The sequence below is a fragment of the Aegilops tauschii genome, chromosome 3, assembly GCF_002575655.3.
Source record: "Aegilops tauschii subsp. strangulata cultivar AL8/78 chromosome 3, Aet v6.0, whole genome shotgun sequence".
In the NCBI taxonomy this organism is placed as follows: Eukaryota; Viridiplantae; Streptophyta; class Magnoliopsida; order Poales; family Poaceae; genus Aegilops; species Aegilops tauschii.
The window spans coordinates 10,531,605-10,553,911 of record NC_053037.3 but is presented as its reverse complement, the minus strand read 5'-3'; the positions used below and the strand labels follow the sequence as shown (position 1 = coordinate 10,553,911).

General features: G+C 46.0%; 2 protein-coding genes across 2 annotated transcripts; both read left to right on the top strand.

The window, feature by feature from the left end:
* The first annotated feature begins 5,992 nt into the window (after window positions 1–5,992).
* LOC123497783 (E3 ubiquitin-protein ligase SINA-like 10) lies at window positions 5,993–7,571 on the top strand. The gene is made up of 2 exons (XM_045234542.1): window positions 5,993–6,555; window positions 6,653–7,571. The coding sequence occupies exons 1-2, from the start codon at window positions 6,313–6,315 to the stop codon at window positions 7,388–7,390; spliced, it is 981 nt and encodes a 326-aa protein (XP_045090477.1). The 5' UTR covers window positions 5,993–6,312; the 3' UTR covers window positions 7,391–7,571.
* Window positions 7,572–19,626: 12,055 nt separating this feature from the next.
* LOC123497782 (E3 ubiquitin-protein ligase SINA-like 10) lies at window positions 19,627–21,206 on the top strand. Its single transcript, XM_045234541.2, has 2 exons — window positions 19,627–20,190; window positions 20,288–21,206. Exons 1-2 carry the CDS (start codon window positions 19,948–19,950, stop codon window positions 21,023–21,025), a joined length of 981 nt encoding a protein of 326 aa, XP_045090476.1. The 5' UTR covers window positions 19,627–19,947; the 3' UTR covers window positions 21,026–21,206.
* The last annotated feature ends 1,101 nt before the right edge of the window (window positions 21,207–22,307 follow it).

The window sequence follows — 22,307 nt, the reverse complement described above, 5'->3', positions numbered from 1 at the left end:
AGGACCTACTATATTCTCTTAGGTAAAATAGCATAAAACAAGATAGCCCCTAACTCTCCTAAGAGCAGCACAGGATTGCGGTTGAAAGTGACTCGCTATCTGAGGCATTGGCGAGGCCCAAGTGGGACACCCCGTTCAACCGGGCCTTGAACATATTGAAAGGACTCATTGTGGACACTCGGCCATCATATGGACGCGTGCATGGCGTCGGAGACGTACGGCGCCACGTGGAAGAAGTACTACCATGAGACCACCGAGGAGAGAAAGGAAAGACGGAGGTTAAATGAAGAAAACATCGACAACAAGATTGAGATTGCGGTTGATAAGAAATCAGTTGAGACAGTCAAAGCAGCGGTAGCGGCCGCAAGAGAGGAAATGGTAGCTTCGTATGGTGTGTTGATTCCGTCTATCGTTAGTTGGAGCAAGCAAAATCCAGATAAAGACGCAGCGGACTTTCCCCTTTCCAACTTCTTCGGGAGCAGCTCGTTTAGCGTTGCACCAGCACCTGCTCACGCAACCGCACCTGCTCCCACACCTGCTCCCGCACCTGCTCCTGCATCTGCTCCCGCACCAGCTCATAGCAGCCCGTCCTCCGTCTCTGGCGTGCTCGGCAAGGCATCGTCTTTGGATGAGCTTGACGCCCTCACGATATAGCTGTCACATCAGCCCTCTTCAATATATGTATAATTCCCATTTCCGTTGCCTTTCAGATGTCTTACATCGCAGACATGTCTTTCCAGACCGACGTAATCCCATGAACCATACTATACACCATCAGCGGCCAGAAGGTGGACGTCGGAAAGGAGACGATAGTGAAGCCGAAGGAAGATTTGTTCCACAGCCAGCCGATCCCCCCTGACGTCTTCAAGGTTTCCGTGGCCAGTGTCAAACCGGCCCACGAGAATATCGCTCCTCCGGTAGCACTAGGGGGAGATGACGACGAGACCCCGCGGCGGTTTGGCGATTGCAAGAGTTGGGTCCTGTTGTGACCGAAGAGTCTGCTTCGTCCGGAGGCGGCCGGGAGCACACCCACGACCACGCAGACTCAGCAAGGTATGAACACCAACACCCCAACTACCCAATTAGTGTCGTCTGTCGTGCCGGGTGATTGCAGATGGCGTGAGGAAGAGTCTCCATTAGTCGCAGATGACGTTGTCGGCGTCGAAGAAGCAATGCGTGATATCAATGCCATCGATGAGGATGACGATGACCCTCTACAGTATTTCAATACTGGCGCCTATGACGATGGAGGATTAATGGCTCAGCAATATGAGTACTCAAGGTTTGAGCGTGATGAGGCGGTGCCTGAATTGCCAGAGGGTGAACGTATTATAGCTCACTTCCAGTAGCAAAGAAGCATAGGAAGAGACCGAGGAAAGGCAAAGCTGCTTCTATGAGCCTCCGCAGCCTCGGGTTCAAGACCGTATACCTATCATAGGTGCGGCAAAATACCATATCCCGGTGATCCGATCCTACCTAAGGCAGCGGTAGAGGCCATATACGGCGATTTAAGGAGACTTCGTGACGATGTGCTGCGGAGAGAGAAAAGCCTGATTGCCTCGGAAAATCCAGGATACCCGCTCTGCGTGGTTAACGTGCCGCAACAAAGGTTGTACGTCGACACATTCCCCGTGAAAAAGTTCTTCCTTCTATTCGATTACATCTTCGACATGTTTCACTTGAAAAAGCTCGATTTTACATTGTCCGCCTTTTTGCCTTGTACATGAACTACATCATCAGGATTGAGCAGATACCTTATATCTGTGTTGCCGACCCGTACTTCATGCAAGAGGGCTTCTTGGCAGGCCCAAAGCACCGTGAATATGCGAGTAACTACATCGCTGATTTCATTGTCGGCAATAAGGACAAGGAGACGATTCTCGTGCCTTATCATCCCATGTAAGTCATCAGCGGATATCCTTCTTTCGATTTCAATCATTCATTTGCACGCGTGGAGGCTAATTTGACGTGTACTTATTTTCCGCAGCAATGGGCGCGCCGTCCTCATCATCCTTTACCCCCGATTCTCCCACACTCTTTACTTAGACTCGTCGAAGAACATGAAGAAAAAGGATTACACCCACATCATGTCTGTTCTTGACAGTGCTATCTTTAGCTACGGCCTATGGGGTGGAGAGATTACGCTCAAGAAGACAAGGAACCGCGCGCCCGCCTTCGGCCATAAGACCGACTTCTGCTGCATCCAGCAACCGAGTGGTACTCTCAGTGATGGATTCTATGTCCTCCACCACATGCTGGAGTACAGACCGGATCAGCAGAACCTTCGCATGTCACCTAGATCCGGCGATGCCAATATTCTACAATGGGCAAAGAAACTAGGATATATCCCGGATCATCGACTCCGAGCTGAGTTCTATCACATCCAGCGTGAACTTGCCCAAATCATCATGAAGGAGGTCCTCGAAAAAACAGGAGTGTTCTACGAAGAAGGGCAAATATCGCGGGAAGACGTCCAAACACGCGTACCCGCTTGGCATCTCGACCTGAACCTTTCACTGCGCTCGGGGACTATCTCCCTGACTTGGATGGTGGCACAACATGTTGGAGTGATTGACGATATATGACAATGTGTCCCTTTAGTCGATACTTTCTCTATGTCGAAACTTTAAGTTATGCACGACGAAACTTTATTTATGATGTAATTAAACCGTCCTCCTCAACTATCGAAGATCACTCTAGTTAGGGCATTTTGGGTACGATGAACTTTGTTATTTATGCTTATGATATGTTGCTTCTATTTTTGCCAACTCTGTCTCTTTCTGTTGCTCAACTATATATGTTGCATATTATCGCCTCACGTGACGATGCAGGTACATAGATCATTGATGGCGAAGAAGTGCTACGCCAGGAGTTTACGACGAGTGACCGGAGTGTCAGGCTCAGGTGTACCGGTTTCCGAGCAATGACCAGATAGGGTTTGATAGCAGAGCCGAAGCGGAAAATAGTTAGTTTAGGTTGACGCTAGTGCGAGAGAGCGATACGAACGGGCGCCTCAAAAAGTACTACATTATGTATGATGAGACATGTCATGTAACTTGTTTAGCTATATCGTGATTATGATGTGACGACATGATTTGTGTTGGATGATATGATGAGACTATTATGTGTATGATATGATGAGCATATTGCATGTTTATGATATGATTAGAATACTGTATAAAACCTGTACAAAAACATCACAAATATGTAGCAAACAAATTTTTTTGTGAAAATATAATAGTAACGCTCTTTAGTGCTGGACAGGAAAACGCTTCTGCTAAGGCACTTAGAAGTAGCGCTGGTATGGAAAGCGCTACCACTAATTAGGTATAGCAGTAGCGCGCGTCAAAACGCGCTATGTACTGCTAAATGTTAGCTGTAGCGCCGTATCAATAGCGCGGTGCCCCGCGCTACTGATAGCCCTTAGACCCACGCTACTGCTCGGCTTTTCTCTAGTAATGTATACTTCAATCCATGCCACGTTATTATTTCAAAATACGTAATCACAAACTTAAATATACTTGTTTTTCAGTTAATGTTGTTCCAAATTTGTTCTGGTGGTCTGTTTTGTTGATTCTAAGTTTCTGAACTTCTCATTCTTGTATAGGTAAAAGAAAACTTCCACATTGATGAGGATGATTCTTCATATGGAGTGTTACGGATAATGACAAATTGTGGTTGGATGGTTAGGTGGACAGTGATATCCCCAGCCTAACAGGGTTCAAATTCTGGTGCTCGCATTTATTCTGGCTTTATTTCAGGATTTTCCGGTGATGTGCGTTCCGTGGGAGGAGACGTTCCCGTCGACTACGAGGCGCTACTATGACTTTGTAAAATCTCTAGATAATATGTTGGCTCATTCTCTTGGATGTGCTCATAGGGGTACGGTGTGTGTGCGTGCGTTCATAGGGCTGAGTGTATGCGCATATATATGAGCGCTTGTGTCTGTACTATGCTAAAAAAATATCTTCTTTCGTTCTGGTCACTGTGCTAGTTTACCTGCAAGGTTGAACCCAGCTAATGCTCTTTCCACTACTAGCTACCGATCTAAACTGGACAAGAGTAAACAAGCAAGCGGTGAGAAATATACATCTATATATGACCCATAAAATCGTCAAAAAAAATGTGAACGTAAATAAATAATTCATCACATGAAAGAAATAATAGCTAAAGAATACTTTAGATTAACACAACTCATATGTCTATTGTATTGAACATCAAAGAGGAGAGATTACATCTTGGTTACTGCCATGAACCCATATTCAAGGGTTAGACTACTCACCACTCATCTTCGAGTGTGGGGATCGATGTTGGTGAAGATCGAGATGCATTTCCCCCCTCCGACAGAGTACTAGATCAGGGTTGAAATGAAGATTGCCTCAGACCGTGAGATAGCTGTCGTGAAAAAATGCACGATAAATTGAGGAAGGCTTTCATGGTTATATATAGCCAGTGGGCACCGAAGCCACCTTCGTGGGAAGCACCATAGGCCCTAGGCGCCCACCAAGGATCCTATGGCCTCTGAACACCTATGACCTATGGGCCCCTCCATGTAGAGGGCCCAGGTGCCCTGGTCTTCTTCCCGCACAAAAACACCTTCTATTTTTTCTGATTTTTCTGGTGACTTTTTCTGTGGTGATTTCCTGAGATCCCAAAAATAACAGAAAAACAAACTGGCGCTCGCCACTGAATTAATAGGCATGTCCTTCAAAAGGATTGAAAATATTGCAAACTTAAAGGATAATAGGCATGAAACATACAAAAACTATAGATATGTTGGAAATATCACTGACCAAGTTTTATACAACATTCCATACGATGTGTATACTGGAAGCACACTTGAAACATAGTTAATCATCTAATCATAATGCCATTAACACCAAAACCCTCATTAGAAGCTAGGCATACTTTCACCATCAATTACTCGTAGTAGGTTATCAAAAAAAGGGTAGTCCTTTGTGCACCCCTTATGGCGGCTTTTGGGGCTATCAAGCCGGCTTGGGGATGCCTATGTCAAGTGGATGCCGAGCTAGGAATTGGTGTCATCCTTTGCGAACTCCTGCTCCTCCTGGTTTAACTTTCATTTCCCCATTAAATAATCATTGCCTATGTTTTGTCCTACCTAGATCTTTTCTCACATATTCTAATTTGGGGATTATGCTGGCGGTTCGTGTTCTGATGTGGAGGTATTTCTATTCTTGTCTCTCCTTAGGTTCAAACAAGCTTTCCTGCCACCTATTCTCCACTATGTTATTTCTAGGGTATTAGGTGATGCTTAGCCTCTATTGTAATCTTGGATGTATTTTCTACTCTCTATGTTCTGTCGACCGGTGTTTAGCACAGGTTGCTTGGGAGCCGATACTTGATTTCCCACATCATCATTGGTGTTAGCTTTTTCGTGCTCCAGCAACGTTGTTCAAGCCTTTCTCGTGCACCGATGCGAGGATGATCTTGGTTGGTGCCCTCTCTGGTTATCCCCCTATGTCTCTGTAACCTCCAGCTACGGATGCCTGCTTAGAAATCTTTGAACTAGCTTGTTCCATGGTGTGGTGACAGATGGATTGCTCATTGCTTCTTGATGGCATCTACCGAATCAAGGGGTTATTTTTCCATTCCATGCAAGCAGCTAATAAAGATTTTTGGCATCGGGGGTCTTCAAAATCCAGTACCCTATTCCAGGGATCTTTTGGACGCTTGGGGTCATGTTGTTGTTATTTGCTGGTGGTAGCCAGCACATCAACCATGGCGTACTTGTGGCCATGTTGTTGTTATTTCCTGGTGGCAGCCAGCACATCAGCCATGGGCCATGGCGTATGTGCCGGTCGATAGCAGTGAGAAAGGCGGGATGTGTCGTGACCTGGCTGAAAGGTTGTGATGCGTTGTGTGCTCCTTTGTACTATTTGGTTACGCGTGTCCCTTGTGCTTACACATGTATCCTTTTCTTTTTATAGGCTCCCACGTGATTGATGGTGTTATAATCTGGCGATGGACTCAAAAGTACTCCTCCGTGTATCAATTAAGCAGGAAACTATGTAAAAATAAAAACAATGTGCTTACATTTATGTTCCTCAATTTTTCTAGAACAACATTAATATATGGATAAACTAGCAATAATGAAATAGATTAAGAGCACGGCTTATATCTATAGCATATAAGTTTGGGAATGGAAACCACAATGGGGAAGCATTTATAGTGTATTGTGGCTGCCTCGGCACCTTTTGTTCTCAGACCTCTGCCCTCCTCTCCCACCTCCTGGAAAAAGTTTGGCCTGAGACATAGACAGCGGTTTTCTTTCCCCAAAGGCCAGCCAGGATGCAAGGCGCCGCCGTCGATGGGAGGAGCAGGGCTTTGCCGGACAAGGCCGACACGAGCTCCAAGAAGGCGCGGCAGGACCTGCCCGACGGCCACATGAAGCAAGAGGCGGCCGGTGGAGGAGACGGAGGCGCCATCGTCATGGCGGCGTACAACCCGCGAGCGGAGCTCGCCGTGAGGATCGACAAGCAAGTGCTCCACTGCCCCCTCTGCACCCTCCCCTTCAAGCCCCCCGTCTTCCAGGTTCCTCTCTTTCTTTCCTTCTTTCTTCCTCATGAGAGAGATCGATTCTTTCTGTGCTGATTTAAGGCCATCTCCGATTTTGTGTGCCTGCCTGCAGTGCAAAGCGGGGCACCCGGCCTGCGGCGGCTGCGTGGCCCAGCTGCCCTTCGGGCAGTGCATGGCGTGCGTGGACAGTGGTGGCTTCTTCGACCCCTGCCCTGCGCTGGACGCCGTGGTGTCCTCCACCAGGATCGGGTGCCCCAACGCCGGCTGCCAGTGGTACGTGACCTACCACGAGGTCGCCGAGCACCAGAAAGCATGCCCGCACGCGCCCTGCCACTGCACGGAGCCCGGCTGCGGCTATGTCGGCGCACCACAGGCGCTCGCCGGCCACATCAACACCGTCCACTCGGCGCCGTTGCGTGCCGTGCAGTACGGCAAGGTCAGCCAGCTCCAGCTGCCGGTGTCGACCCCGCGGCTGGTGCTCCTCGGTGACGACAACCGCGTGTTCCTCCTGACCGTGGGCGCTCTCGGCGCCGGTGCGGCCGTCGTGTCCGTGGTGTGCGCCAGGGCTAGGGCGGCGACGCGGCCCCGGTTCACGTGCAAGATGTGGGTCAACCTGGGGCCGCCCCCGGCGGCGGCGGCGAACTGCGGCAAGGAGGACATGGTGCTGGTGGACATGCACATCAGGAGCAGCTCGTCGCCCGGCGCGGTGGCCGCCGCGGACGAGCCAACGTTCCTGCCGGTGCCGCGGATGTACCTGGTTCCAGCAGCAGCAAGGGACGGGACGTCCATGGAAGTTCCCCTGCACATCCGCATCGACAAGCTCTCCCCTTTGTCCGACGCATTGGTTTGATTTGGTCCACCGTTGTTGTGTTGATGGGAAACAAACGATGCAGCTGAAACTATTTGGGTGATGTTAATTAGTAGATGCAGTTCATCTTTAATGTCATTGTAGGGTACTGTATTTAAATCGGAGGATATTATGCTTGGTGCTAATCCTGTCGTGAAATGCATCTTCTTCCGTTGTTATGTCATTCCAACTTGCAAGCATCTCATTTGCATCTGTTGCAATCTATCTATCTCAAGTCAGGAGTAGAGCTCAATCTCATGTCAAGAAATGTTATCCATGCTACGAAAGCGATGCTTAATGCAGGTTTAGTTGAGGATAGTGAAGAAGAAAGGAGGCCTTCTATCAAACAAATCTCCCAATCAGGATACCTAGCCAATGTTGATGCAGCATATAACCCTGCAGTAATTCCTGATGAAGCTTCTCTCAGAGTCTTCCTAAGGAATGAATCAAACCCATCTCCTTCCTAAGGGGGAAACTTATCTCTGCACACTGCTTAAACTGCAAATAATAAAGTGTTAAGCCCTCTTTGAGGGCTGCAGTCTGTCAAAAAAAAGCTAGTAACTTCTACTACACGTGGCCATAATTCTTTTCTAGATGAATGAGCTTTCTGAGCAAAAAAATAATCTGTTTTCTAACAAAATAATCTTTTGATATTAAAATGAAAACAAGCCATCGATACTATAAGGGTAAACATCTATTTACAAATGGAATGGCGGCCGAGAGTTACCCTACCAAACCATTGGTGTTTACTGATGGGCATGACATGCGTTTGGATAACTCCCAAAATTTAGATCTCACTCACTAACATTTGATTTATTTTTTGCTTTTATTGATAGTAGAAGACTACGCTAGCTAATGGAGCGTGAAAAAACTTTCTTTTTTAGTTGACCCTCTAGATTTTGAGGACGAACCATGTCGGCATATTTAAAACCGGGGTACCCTGAGGGTAACTACTACAGAAGGACCTCCCCAAAAAGCCACGTCGGTAAGGTTTTTAATTTCGGACATGGAAATTTTTTGGACGTCACCGAAATATGTAATATTTCTGAAATTCAGAAAATATTTCAGATTTTGAGTTTCAAAAATAAATATTTTTTAATGATTTTTAAGCTAATTTAAATTTTAGTTTGAATTTGGCTCAAATTTCATGGTTGCAAGTATTTCGAACCCCACCGAAATATGTGAAATTTCGATCCCTCGGTACATGAAGAAACTACACTAGAGTTCCTCTTGACAATTAGTACTACAACATCCAAAAGGAGCCAATTACATGGCTGCAGGCAGACCTTTGTGTAGGTTTACTTCCAAGTAAATCTACCCTTGTTAAACCATATCTACAAAAACGTCAGTAGTGACGTTTTGGGACGGTGCTATGTGTCCTGAACACGGGCCTCCTTAGCACACGTGCCTCGCATGCATACAACTTTCATAGAGGCCGTGTGAGGTCACGTTCCCGACCACACATTCAATGTGCGTGCAGGCTACTGTGCATAGCCTACCGCTGTCGGGTGTGACAAGTGTCGAGAAGTCCGCCTCAATTATCAAACGCGACTTCCACACATCGCCGACTCTCTCGGTCAAGGCAATCAATGCCACATGCTCCCGCAAGGACTCCATGGAGTTGCTCTTTCATGTGGACGTCAGGCAACATATATCTCTACTCTTATAAAAGACCGAGTTGGTGATGATGGTGTGCCTGCCATCGTGTAATATAGACTGTCCGATCTATATCTGACGGATAGAAAGCAAGCTATGGCAATTTTGCAAAAAGATACCCGCACCTCTCTCCACACTTGCAGATAAGGACTTCTCTCGTTCATCCTTTTCTCTCACAAGATAAACTACTCATACAAATGTATCTTGATGTTCCGTGCAATGCACGGGCATCTTGCTAGTCTTTCTATATTATAGAGTGCGATTTATTTATTTTTCAATTTGTCTCACGCAAGCGTTTGATTGCTAATATAAGCCTATGTTATTCTCATGCATTTTCAGCAATATTATTGATGCGTAATGGTATGATGCATCAAGCATGCCATGTTCTAGGTATTAGCGATTTATCTTTTTCTTGAATCTCGGTAGGATTTATTTTGGCAGCAAACTGATTTTTTTATCCCCAATTAAGCCTTTCACTTACTATCTTTGTTACAGCTTATGCTGCATTATACTCGCTGAGATGCAATTCCTTTCCTCTGACTTTGGAGTTGTGATGTTTCTGAAAACATTACATACAAGTTTGCAATTTGCTCCATCCAACAGGTTATTTAAAAGCGCCCTTCCCAATACGTCATTCTATATCAGCTGAAATTTGAAGCCATTGACTGATATGTATTTGCAGAGTCTATGATATATATATACCCATCTTTAAATATGTTCCCTAGTATTCCTCTTTCCTATTAACTGATTCATGAAAGGATTCCCTGAGGTGGCCAAATACATTACTTACGTACAATGCATATATGTGCTTCAATTTTCTCTATTAACAACTTGACATATTGATGTTAATTGTAATAATTAGTCTTAATATTTTATTTGTCGGCGCACATTTCTTGCCTGCTGGATCTTTCCCATTTGAAGAAGGCATGGTCAATTATTATTAGACCTTGTGTTTTTGTTAGGTGCTTTTGTATCGCTTATTTATTGCTACCAGAATGTAGCAACATATATCAATAGATATACTTCTTTTCTTGTTTTTCCAAAAAGAACCGGCACAAGAAGCTGAGGTCACCGCTTTGAATCTTAAATAATTGTTCCCTATTAGTACAATATTTTGATGCTCCATTGGTTCCAGAACTAAATTATGTATTAGTTTGCATCCATGCAGTAGGGGAAATATCTTGAAAGCAGTTCACATCCAGTTAACATTGATGGCCACAGATAGCGATCATGTCTATGTGGGAAACGTGATACATTCATTATTTGTTTGTGAGACTCAACAATAGGAGGTGAGTTCTTTTTCCACTTATCTGTTGGAGATGATGTCTGCGGATTTAGTGTTCAATGGAACGGCTTGATGCTTTAGGATACGTGATGCTTCACACCTCAAATACGCTTCAATTAGTTTTACTGTAAAAATATTGCATCACTTAGTATTATTATGATATACTATTTCAATCCATGCCACATTATTATTTTGAAATACGTAATCACAAACTTAAATATACATGTTTTTCAGTTAATGTTGTTCCAAATTAGTTCTGGTTGTTTGTTTTATTGATTCTAAGTTTCTGAACTTCTCATTCTTGTATAGGTAAAAGAAAACTTCCATATTGATGAGGATGATTCTTCATATGGAGTGTTACGGATCATGACAAATTGTAAGAGTGGGCCACAGTTTACAAGTAATTGAACCGTATTTTTTTTTGGATGCTTGGTGTCATTTCCTCTGTATTCGAATCTTGTTATGAATGGGATTCATTTTGCATCCTCACCAATCCATGATCTATGTATCAAATGGTTGTATGCATATTCTTGTGTGTTACTCAATATTACCTCGGTATCATCTAAAGTTACTTAAAGAGTGAATCCATTGAACATCCTTTGGCTTGGTGATTCTTTCTCTAGGGGCGGGAACGACACCAACAAGTAGAGTAACATGTATCACCGGACAGATCATGATTCTGTCATGGCAACGAGACAAGCACGAGCAGTTCACAACATTGCATTCATTTCTTTGCACGGTCAAGATTCAACAGGAGAGTTGAGTAGAAAATACTTTGCAGGTGACGTCTGTAGTCTACTGCACTAGCACCACCATATGCTTTGCTTTGTTTGCTAGTCCGGGAAGGGGTACTACTTACTTTGCCCGGTTCCCGCTGATGCCTCTGCACTCCTGTACTAACGTTGTCCTCTAGTATTGTGGCCTGTGATCCATCGACTCGGTTCATGGCCAATGTATAGCCCCAGGGTGATGCCCCACATGCCATGTAGAATTGGATGTCAGGAGAAATAGGTTTGGATGGGGAAGCGGGATCCTCTCCTCGCTCTCCTCGCTGTGCCTCCGCCTCGGCGCACCGCCCTTCTCATCGTGGTTGCATCCAAGTATGGCTCCTCCCCAGCGCTACGCCCGTCTGCCCCGTCTCGCCGCGCTCCGGCCGCTCCCTTGCCGGTCGAAGAGAAAAGGCACCGCCCCTTCAAGCGCCTCGCAGCTGCAGCTCTAACCTCCGCTCGACGCTCGGCACAGTTGTCCACAGCGCAGGAGCGCGTCCATGTACATGTCACTGCTGGCCGCGCTGGAGCAGCATTTGCGGCTGTAGCAGTGCTGGCTTGCTGTCGCTGCTCGCTTCCTGTATATGGGTTGAGCTAAAAAACGACTGTAGCTTGAGTTCAAATCTTGCCAACGCCAAGTTTGGTCCTAAAAAAACCGATTGTAGCTGAAAATTATATGGATTGATGTATTTAGCTGTAGCTTCTGTCAACAAGACATATGGACTACAGATGCTTGTTCATATGGACGTAATCAAAAATCAGACTGGCTGGCTGTCCATACGTTAACTGCCCCTTCTCAGTTCCTGGGCTAACTGATGGTTTGAGAAAGGGGTTCGCCTTTTCTCTCCGGTCGGCGAGTGAGCGGCCGGAGCGCGGCGAGACGGGGCAGACAGGCGAAGCGCTGGGGAGGAGGCACACTTCCATGCGTCAGCGGTGGGACGGGCAGTGCGCCGGGGCACGGCGAGGAGAGCGAGGCGGCGGCGCTATTGTGTCTCGCTGCCTGGTCTGTCTGTTTCGATCGAAACAGATCGAAGGCCACCAGTTCAATCAAACTATTAAACAGGTCAAACCGACCAAGGGGCAAAATCGTCCTACAAAATATTACGTGCGGGCCCAGACCTAAAAATTGAGCAAAAAAGTTAATTTGTGCTATTTTGTCTATCCATGAATCAAAGGTGTGTCATTAAATCCAATAAAAAGAAAGGTGTGCTATTGAGTTAAAGTACAAAGAAAAATGTGCCATTTTATCAAATTGCTCCTATTTCGACGACTTAGATCGCTTGCCCCAAGAGAACCATCTGCTTGGGTGCCGCCACGGTCGCTTGCCCCAAAGGAATTCTGCTCTTGTCAGATCATTCAGGCCGAGGATGGCACTATTAGCTTTGCCGCGTTGTCCTATCCACGCTTCCAAATCTGGCAGAGGAACTCCAATGGACAGGATGTTCCCACGTGGGTGTTGTCAAAGAACATTGAAATGCATAACATTCTTGAGCTCCCTCCTCAGATTGACAGAGGGTCAAAAGAAATATTGGGATACTATGAGGATACTGATGAAATTTTTATATTAGTGCAACCCAATGTATACATGGTTCAACCTAAGTCGATGCAATCCAAGAAAATCCATGAAACAAATCATATCTTGAACTACCATCCTTTCACAAGTTTCTATGCAGCAGGTAATTTCTCATCCATAGTCCTTCTATTTCGGGAGTAACCTGATTCTATCATGTTCATGATTGTCCGAACCTCAAGGCAAGTTTTATTCTTTCATCCAATATTTTTTATGTGTTTTGATCATGCTACTAATCTTAACTCCATATCAGCAACTTTTGTTGAATCATTACTTTAAAATAATAGTTTTTTTCATGTTGATGACCCATCCCCATGGTGACTACGACATTTGTAGCGCGCGCGCGGACACACACACACAAACAAACACTACTAGGGAAAATCCTAGCAGTAGTGCGGGTTTAATGCCTATCAGTAGCGCGGGGAACCGCGCTACTAGTAAGGCGCTACAGCTAAAGGTTAGCAGTAGCGTGTGTTAGACCACGCTACTGCTATATCGACTTAGTAGTAGCGCTTTCTACAATGAGCGCTACTGGTAATTAGTAGTAGCGCTTTTCCCAGCACGCGCTACTACTATTATTTCGTATTTTACTTCTTTTTTATTTCATGTTGTATTCATACAACTTCATACAAGTTTTCATACCGCAGCAATTTAGAGATTGTTTTTACATCATAATGAGTTATTACATCACTGGGAGAAAGAACCGTGGACTACTTTCAAGTGGATGTCCACATCCACTTCAAACTAGTCCACGGTTATTTCTCCCAGTGATATAATAAATATCATCATCATCATATCATTAGCAACTTATCATCATAATACAATATTGCCATATAACACCTCCTCATGATCATCGTTTTCATCAATGATACATCACATAGCAAGTTGGTCACTAGTCATAATCACAACTACTCCTCATCATCAACTCTCATAAACATATTGTACCTCATATGACCTACTACATTCTCTTAGGACCTACTATATTCTCTTAGGTAAAATAGCATAAAACAAGATAGCCCCTAACTCTCCTAAGAGCAGCACAGGATTGCGGTTGAAAGTGACTCGCTATCTGAGGCATTGGCGAGGCCCAAGTGGGACACCCCGTTCAACCGGGCCTTGAACATATTGAAAGGACTCATTGTGGACACTCGGCCATCATATGGACGCGTGCATGGCGTCGGAGACGTACGGCGCCACGTGGAAGAAGTACTACCATGAGACCACCGAGGAGAGAAAGGAAAGACGGAGGTTAAATGAAGAAAACATCGACAACAAGATTGAGATTGCGGTTGATAAGAAATCAGTTGAGACAGTCAAAGCAGCGGTAGCGGCCGCAAGAGAGGAAATGGTAGCTTCGTATGGTGTGTTGATTCCGTCTATCGTTAGTTGGAGCAAGCAAAATCCAGATAAAGACGCAGCGGACTTTCCCCTTTCCAACTTCTTCGGGAGCAGCTCGTTTAGCGTTGCACCAGCACCTGCTCACGCAACCGCACCTGCTCCCACACCTGCTCCCGCACCTGCTCCTGCATCTGCTCCCGCACCAGCTCATAGCAGCCCGTCCTCCGTCTCTGGCGTGCTCGGCAAGGCATCGTCTTTGGATGAGCTTGACGCCCTCACGATATAGCTGTCACATCAGCCCTCTTCAATATATGTATAATTCCCATTTCCGTTGCCTTTCAGATGTCTTACATCGCAGACATGTCTTTCCAGACCGACGTAATCCCATGAACCATACTATACACCATCAGCGGCCAGAAGGTGGACGTCGGAAAGGAGACGATAGTGAAGCCGAAGGAAGATTTGTTCCACAGCCAGCCGATCCCCCCTGACGTCTTCAAGGTTTCCGTGGCCAGTGTCAAACCGGCCCACGAGAATATCGCTCCTCCGGTAGCACTAGGGGGAGATGACGACGAGACCCCGCGGCGGTTTGGCGATTGCAAGAGTTGGGTCCTGTTGTGACCGAAGAGTCTGCTTCGTCCGGAGGCGGCCGGGAGCACACCCACGACCACGCAGACTCAGCAAGGTATGAACACCAACACCCCAACTACCCAATTAGTGTCGTCTGTCGTGCCGGGTGATTGCAGATGGCGTGAGGAAGAGTCTCCATTAGTCGCAGATGACGTTGTCGGCGTCGAAGAAGCAATGCGTGATATCAATGCCATCGATGAGGATGACGATGACCCTCTACAGTATTTCAATACTGGCGCCTATGACGATGGAGGATTAATGGCTCAGCAATATGAGTACTCAAGGTTTGAGCGTGATGAGGCGGTGCCTGAATTGCCAGAGGGTGAACGTATTATAGCTCACTTCCAGTAGCAAAGAAGCATAGGAAGAGACCGAGGAAAGGCAAAGCTGCTTCTATGAGCCTCCGCAGCCTCGGGTTCAAGACCGTATACCTATCATAGGTGCGGCAAAATACCATATCCCGGTGATCCGATCCTACCTAAGGCAGCGGTAGAGGCCATATACGGCGATTTAAGGAGACTTCGTGACGATGTGCTGCGGAGAGAGAAAAGCCTGATTGCCTCGGAAAATCCAGGATACCCGCTCTGCGTGGTTAACGTGCCGCAACAAAGGTTGTACGTCGACACATTCCCCGTGAAAAAGTTCTTCCTTCTATTCGATTACATCTTCGACATGTTTCACTTGAAAAAGCTCGATTTTACATTGTCCGCCTTTTTGCCTTGTACATGAACTACATCATCAGGATTGAGCAGATACCTTATATCTGTGTTGCCGACCCGTACTTCATGCAAGAGGGCTTCTTGGCAGGCCCAAAGCACCGTGAATATGCGAGTAACTACATCGCTGATTTCATTGTCGGCAATAAGGACAAGGAGACGATTCTCGTGCCTTATCATCCCATGTAAGTCATCAGCGGATATCCTTCTTTCGATTTCAATCATTCATTTGCACGCGTGGAGGCTAATTTGACGTGTACTTATTTTCCGCAGCAATGGGCGCGCCGTCCTCATCATCCTTTACCCCCGATTCTCCCACACTCTTTACTTAGACTCGTCGAAGAACATGAAGAAAAAGGATTACACCCACATCATGTCTGTTCTTGACAGTGCTATCTTTAGCTACGGCCTATGGGGTGGAGAGATTACGCTCAAGAAGACAAGGAACCGCGCGCCCGCCTTCGGCCATAAGACCGACTTCTGCTGCATCCAGCAACCGAGTGGTACTCTCAGTGATGGATTCTATGTCCTCCACCACATGCTGGAGTACAGACCGGATCAGCAGAACCTTCGCATGTCACCTAGATCCGGCGATGCCAATATTCTACAATGGGCAAAGAAACTAGGATATATCCCGGATCATCGACTCCGAGCTGAGTTCTATCACATCCAGCGTGAACTTGCCCAAATCATCATGAAGGAGGTCCTCGAAAAAACAGGAGTGTTCTACGAAGAAGGGCAAATATCGCGGGAAGACGTCCAAACACGCGTACCCGCTTGGCATCTCGACCTGAACCTTTCACTGCGCTCGGGGACTATCTCCCTGACTTGGATGGTGGCACAACATGTTGGAGTGATTGACGATATATGACAATGTGTCCCTTTAGTCGATACTTTCTCTATGTCGAAACTTTAAGTTATGCACGACGAAACTTTATTTATGATGTAATTAAACCGTCCTCCTCAACTATCGAAGATCACTCTAGTTAGGGCATTTTGGGTACGATGAACTTTGTTATTTATGCTTATGATATGTTGCTTCTATTTTTGCCAACTCTGTCTCTTTCTGTTGCTCAACTATATATGTTGCATATTATCGCCTCACGTGACGATGCAGGTACATAGATCATTGATGGCGAAGAAGTGCTACGCCAGGAGTTTACGACGAGTGACCGGAGTGTCAGGCTCAGGTGTACCGGTTTCCGAGCAATGACCAGATAGGGTTTGATAGCAGAGCCGAAGCGGAAAATAGTTAGTTTAGGTTGACGCTAGTGCGAGAGAGCGATACGAACGGGCGCCTCAAAAAGTACTACATTATGTATGATGAGACATGTCATGTAACTTGTTTAGCTATATCGTGATTATGATGTGACGACATGATTTGTGTTGGATGATATGATGAGACTATTATGTGTATGATATGATGAGCATATTGCATGTTTATGATATGATTAGAATACTGTATAAAACCTGTACAAAAACATCACAAATATGTAGCAAACAAATTTTTTTGTGAAAATATAATAGTAACGCTCTTTAGTGCTGGACAGGAAAACGCTTCTGCTAAGGCACTTAGAAGTAGCGCTGGTATGGAAAGCGCTACCACTAATTAGGTATAGCAGTAGCGCGCGTCAAAACGCGCTATGTACTGCTAAATGTTAGCTGTAGCGCCGTATCAATAGCGCGGTGCCCCGCGCTACTGATAGCCCTTAGACCCACGCTACTGCTCGGCTTTTCTCTAGTAATGTATACTTCAATCCATGCCACGTTATTATTTCAAAATACGTAATCACAAACTTAAATATACTTGTTTTTCAGTTAATGTTGTTCCAAATTTGTTCTGGTGGTCTGTTTTGTTGATTCTAAGTTTCTGAACTTCTCATTCTTGTATAGGTAAAAGAAAACTTCCACATTGATGAGGATGATTCTTCATATGGAGTGTTACGGATAATGACAAATTGTGGTTGGATGGTTAGGTGGACAGTGATATCCCCAGCCTAACAGGGTTCAAATTCTGGTGCTCGCATTTATTCTGGCTTTATTTCAGGATTTTCCGGTGATGTGCGTTCCGTGGGAGGAGACGTTCCCGTCGACTACGAGGCGCTACTATGACTTTGTAAAATCTCTAGATAATATGTTGGCTCATTCTCTTGGATGTGCTCATAGGGGTACGGTGTGTGTGCGTGCGTTCATAGGGCTGAGTGTATGCGCATATATATGAGCGCTTGTGTCTGTACTATGCTAAAAAAATATCTTCTTTCGTTCTGGTCACTGTGCTAGTTTACCTGCAAGGTTGAACCCAGCTAATGCTCTTTCCACTACTAGCTACCGATCTAAACTGGACAAGAGTAAACAAGCAAGCGGTGAGAAATATACATCTATATATGACCCATAAAATCGTCAAAAAAAATGTGAACGTAAATAAATAATTCATCACATGAAAGAAATAATAGCTAAAGAATACTTTAGATTAACACAACTCATATGTCTATTGTATTGAACATCAAAGAGGAGAGATTACATCTTGGTTACTGCCATGAACCCATATTCAAGGGTTAGACTACTCACCACTCATCTTCGAGTGTGGGGATCGATGTTGGTGAAGATCGAGATGCATTTCCCCCCTCCGACAGAGTACTAGATCAGGGTTGAAATGAAGATTGCCTCAGACCGTGAGATAGCTGTCGTGAAAAAATGCACGATAAATTGAGGAAGGCTTTCATGGTTATATATAGCCAGTGGGCACCGAAGCCACCTTCGTGGGAAGCACCATAGGCCCTAGGCGCCCACCAAGGATCCTATGGCCTCTGAACACCTATGACCTATGGGCCCCTCCATGTAGAGGGCCCAGGTGCCCTGGTCTTCTTCCCGCACAAAAACACCTTCTATTTTTTCTGATTTTTCTGGTGACTTTTTCTGTGGTGATTTCCTGAGATCCCAAAAATAACAGAAAAACAAACTGGCGCTCGCCACTGAATTAATAGGCATGTCCTTCAAAAGGATTGAAAATATTGCAAACTTAAAGGATAATAGGCATGAAACATACAAAAACTATAGATATGTTGGAAATATCACTGACCAAGTTTTATACAACATTCCATACGATGTGTATACTGGAAGCACACTTGAAACATAGTTAATCATCTAATCATAATGCCATTAACACCAAAACCCTCATTAGAAGCTAGGCATACTTTCACCATCAATTACTCGTAGTAGGTTATCAAAAAAAGGGTAGTCCTTTGTGCACCCCTTATGGCGGCTTTTGGGGCTATCAAGCCGGCTTGGGGATGCCTATGTCAAGTGGATGCCGAGCTAGGAATTGGTGTCATCCTTTGCGAACTCCTGCTCCTCCTGGTTTAACTTTCATTTCCCCATTAAATAATCATTGCCTATGTTTTGTCCTACCTAGATCTTTTCTCACATATTCTAATTTGGGGATTATGCTGGCGGTTCGTGTTCTGATGTGGAGGTATTTCTATTCTTGTCTCTCCTTAGGTTCAAACAAGCTTTCCTGCCACCTATTCTCCACTATGTTATTTCTAGGGTATTAGGTGATGCTTAGCCTCTATTGTAATCTTGGATGTATTTTCTACTCTCTATGTTCTGTCGACCGGTGTTTAGCACAGGTTGCTTGGGAGCCGATACTTGATTTCCCACATCATCATTGGTGTTAGCTTTTTCGTGCTCCAGCAACGTTGTTCAAGCCTTTCTCGTGCACCGATGCGAGGATGATCTTGGTTGGTGCCCTCTCTGGTTATCCCCCTATGTCTCTGTAACCTCCAGCTACGGATGCCTGCTTAGAAATCTTTGAACTAGCTTGTTCCATGGTGTGGTGACAGATGGATTGCTCATTGCTTCTTGATGGCATCTACCGAATCAAGGGGTTATTTTTCCATTCCATGCAAGCAGCTAATAAAGATTTTTGGCATCGGGGGTCTTCAAAATCCAGTACCCTATTCCAGGGATCTTTTGGACGCTTGGGGTCATGTTGTTGTTATTTGCTGGTGGTAGCCAGCACATCAACCATGGCGTACTTGTGGCCATGTTGTTGTTATTTCCTGGTGGCAGCCAGCACATCAGCCATGGGCCATGGCGTATGTGCCGGTCGATAGCAGTGAGAAAGGCGGGATGTGTCGTGACCTGGCTGAAAGGTTGTGATGCGTTGTGTGCTCCTTTGTACTATTTGGTTACGCGTGTCCCTTGTGCTTACACATGTATCCTTTTCTTTTTATAGGCTCCCACGTGATTGATGGTGTTATAATCTGGCGATGGACTCAAAAGTACTCCTCCGTGTATCAATTAAGCAGGAAACTATGTAAAAATAAAAACAATGTGCTTACATTTATGTTCCTCAATTTTTCTAGAACAACATTAATATATGGATAAACTAGCAATAATGAAATAGATTAAGAGCACGGCTTATATCTATAGCATATAAGTTTGGGAATGGAAACCACAATGGGGAAGCATTTATAGTGTATTGTGGCTGCCTCGGCACCTTTTGTTCTCAGACCTCTGCCCTCCTCTCCCACCTCCTGGAAAAAGTTTGGCCTGAGACATAGACAGCGGTTTTCTTTCCCCAAAGGCCAGCCAGGATGCAAGGCGCCGCCGTCGATGGGAGGAGCAGGGCTTTGCCGGACAAGGCCGACACGAGCTCCAAGAAGGCGCGGCAGGACCTGCCCGACGGCCACATGAAGCAAGAGGCGGCCGGTGGAGGAGACGGAGGCGCCATCGTCATGGCGGCGTACAACCCGCGAGCGGAGCTCGCCGTGAGGATCGACAAGCAAGTGCTCCACTGCCCCCTCTGCACCCTCCCCTTCAAGCCCCCCGTCTTCCAGGTTCCTCTCTTTCTTTCCTTCTTTCTTCCTCATGAGAGAGATCGATTCTTTCTGTGCTGATTTAAGGCCATCTCCGATTTTGTGTGCCTGCCTGCAGTGCAAAGCGGGGCACCCGGCCTGCGGCGGCTGCGTGGCCCAGCTGCCCTTCGGGCAGTGCATGGCGTGCGTGGACAGTGGTGGCTTCTTCGACCCCTGCCCTGCGCTGGACGCCGTGGTGTCCTCCACCAGGATCGGGTGCCCCAACGCCGGCTGCCAGTGGTACGTGACCTACCACGAGGTCGCCGAGCACCAGAAAGCATGCCCGCACGCGCCCTGCCACTGCACGGAGCCCGGCTGCGGCTATGTCGGCGCACCACAGGCGCTCGCCGGCCACATCAACACCGTCCACTCGGCGCCGTTGCGTGCCGTGCAGTACGGCAAGGTCAGCCAGCTCCAGCTGCCGGTGTCGACCCCGCGGCTGGTGCTCCTCGGTGACGACAACCGCGTGTTCCTCCTGACCGTGGGCGCTCTCGGCGCCGGTGCGGCCGTCGTGTCCGTGGTGTGCGCCAGGGCTAGGGCGGCGACGCGGCCCCGGTTCACGTGCAAGATGTGGGTCAACCTGGGGCCGCCCCCGGCGGCGGCGGCGAACTGCGGCAAGGAGGACATGGTGCTGGTGGACATGCACATCAGGAGCAGCTCGTCGCCCGGCGCGGTGGCCGCCGCGGACGAGCCAACGTTCCTGCCGGTGCCGCGGATGTACCTGGTTCCAGCAGCAGCAAGGGACGGGACGTCCATGGAAGTTCCCCTGCACATCCGCATCGACAAGCTCTCCCCTTTGTCCGACGCATTGGTTTGATTTGGTCCACCGTTGTTGTGTTGATGGGAAACAAACGATGCAGCTGAAACTATTTGGGTGATGTTAATTAGTAGATGCAGTTCATCTTTAATGTCATTGTAGGGTACTGTATTTAAATCGGAGGATATTATGCTTGGTGCTAATCCTGTCGTGAAATGCATCTTCTTCCGTTGTTATGTCATTCCAACTTGCAAGCATCTCATTTGCATCTGTTGCAATCTATCTATCTCAAGTCAGGAGTAGAGCTCAATCTCATGTCAAGAAATGTTATCCATGCTACGAAAGCGATGCTTAATGCAGGTTTAGTTGAGGATAGTGAAGAAGAAAGGAGGCCTTCTATCAAACAAATCTCCCAATCAGGATACCTAGCCAATGTTGATGCAGCATATAACCCTGCAGTAATTCCTGATGAAGCTTCTCTCAGAGTCTTCCTAAGGAATGAATCAAACCCATCTCCTTCCTAAGGGGGAAACTTATCTCTGCACACTGCTTAAACTGCAAATAATAAAGTGTTAAGCCCTCTTTGAGGGCTGCAGTCTGTCAAAAAAAAGCTAGTAACTTCTACTACACGTGGCCATAATTCTTTTCTAGATGAATGAGCTTTCTGAGCAAAAAAATAATCTGTTTTCTAACAAAATAATCTTTTGATATTAAAATGAAAACAAGCCATCGATACTATAAGGGTAAACATCTATTTACAAATGGAATGGCGGCCGAGAGTTACCCTACCAAACCATTGGTGTTTACTGATGGGCATGACATGCGTTTGGATAACTCCCAAAATTTAGATCTCACTCACTAACATTTGATTTATTTTTTGCTTTTATTGATAGTAGAAGACTACGCTAGCTAATGGAGCGTGAAAAAACTTTCTTTTTTAGTTGACCCTCTAGATTTTGAGGACGAACCATGTCGGCATATTTAAAACCGGGGTACCCTGAGGGTAACTACTACAGAAGGACCTCCCCAAAAAGCCACGTCGGTAAGGTTTTTAATTTCGGACATGGAAATTTTTTGGACGTCACCGAAATATGTAATATTTCTGAAATTCAGAAAATATTTCAGATTTTGAGTTTCAAAAATAAATATTTTTTAATGATTTTTAAGCTAATTTAAATTTTAGTTTGAATTTGGCTCAAATTTCATGGTTGCAAGTATTTCGAACCCCACCGAAATATGTGAAATTTCGATCCCTCGGTACATGAAGAAACTACACTAGAGTTCCTCTTGACAATTAGTACTACAACATCCAAAAGGAGCCAATTACATGGCTGCAGGCAGA

What these genes read in the sequence shown, in the direction of transcription:
- LOC123497783 (XM_045234542.1), top strand. Translation starts at nt 6,313, where the DNA reads ATGCAAGGCGCCGCCGTCGATGGGAGGAGCAGGGCTTTGCCGGACAAG. An exon ending in TCAAGCCCCCCGTCTTCCAG is followed by an intron (nt 6,556 to 6,652) that starts GTTCCTCTCTTT and finishes GCCTGCCTGCAG; the next exon opens with TGCAAAGCGGGGCACCCGGC.
- LOC123497782 (XM_045234541.2), top strand. Translation starts at nt 19,948, where the DNA reads ATGCAAGGCGCCGCCGTCGATGGGAGGAGCAGGGCTTTGCCGGACAAG. An exon ending in TCAAGCCCCCCGTCTTCCAG is followed by an intron (nt 20,191 to 20,287) that starts GTTCCTCTCTTT and finishes GCCTGCCTGCAG; the next exon opens with TGCAAAGCGGGGCACCCGGC.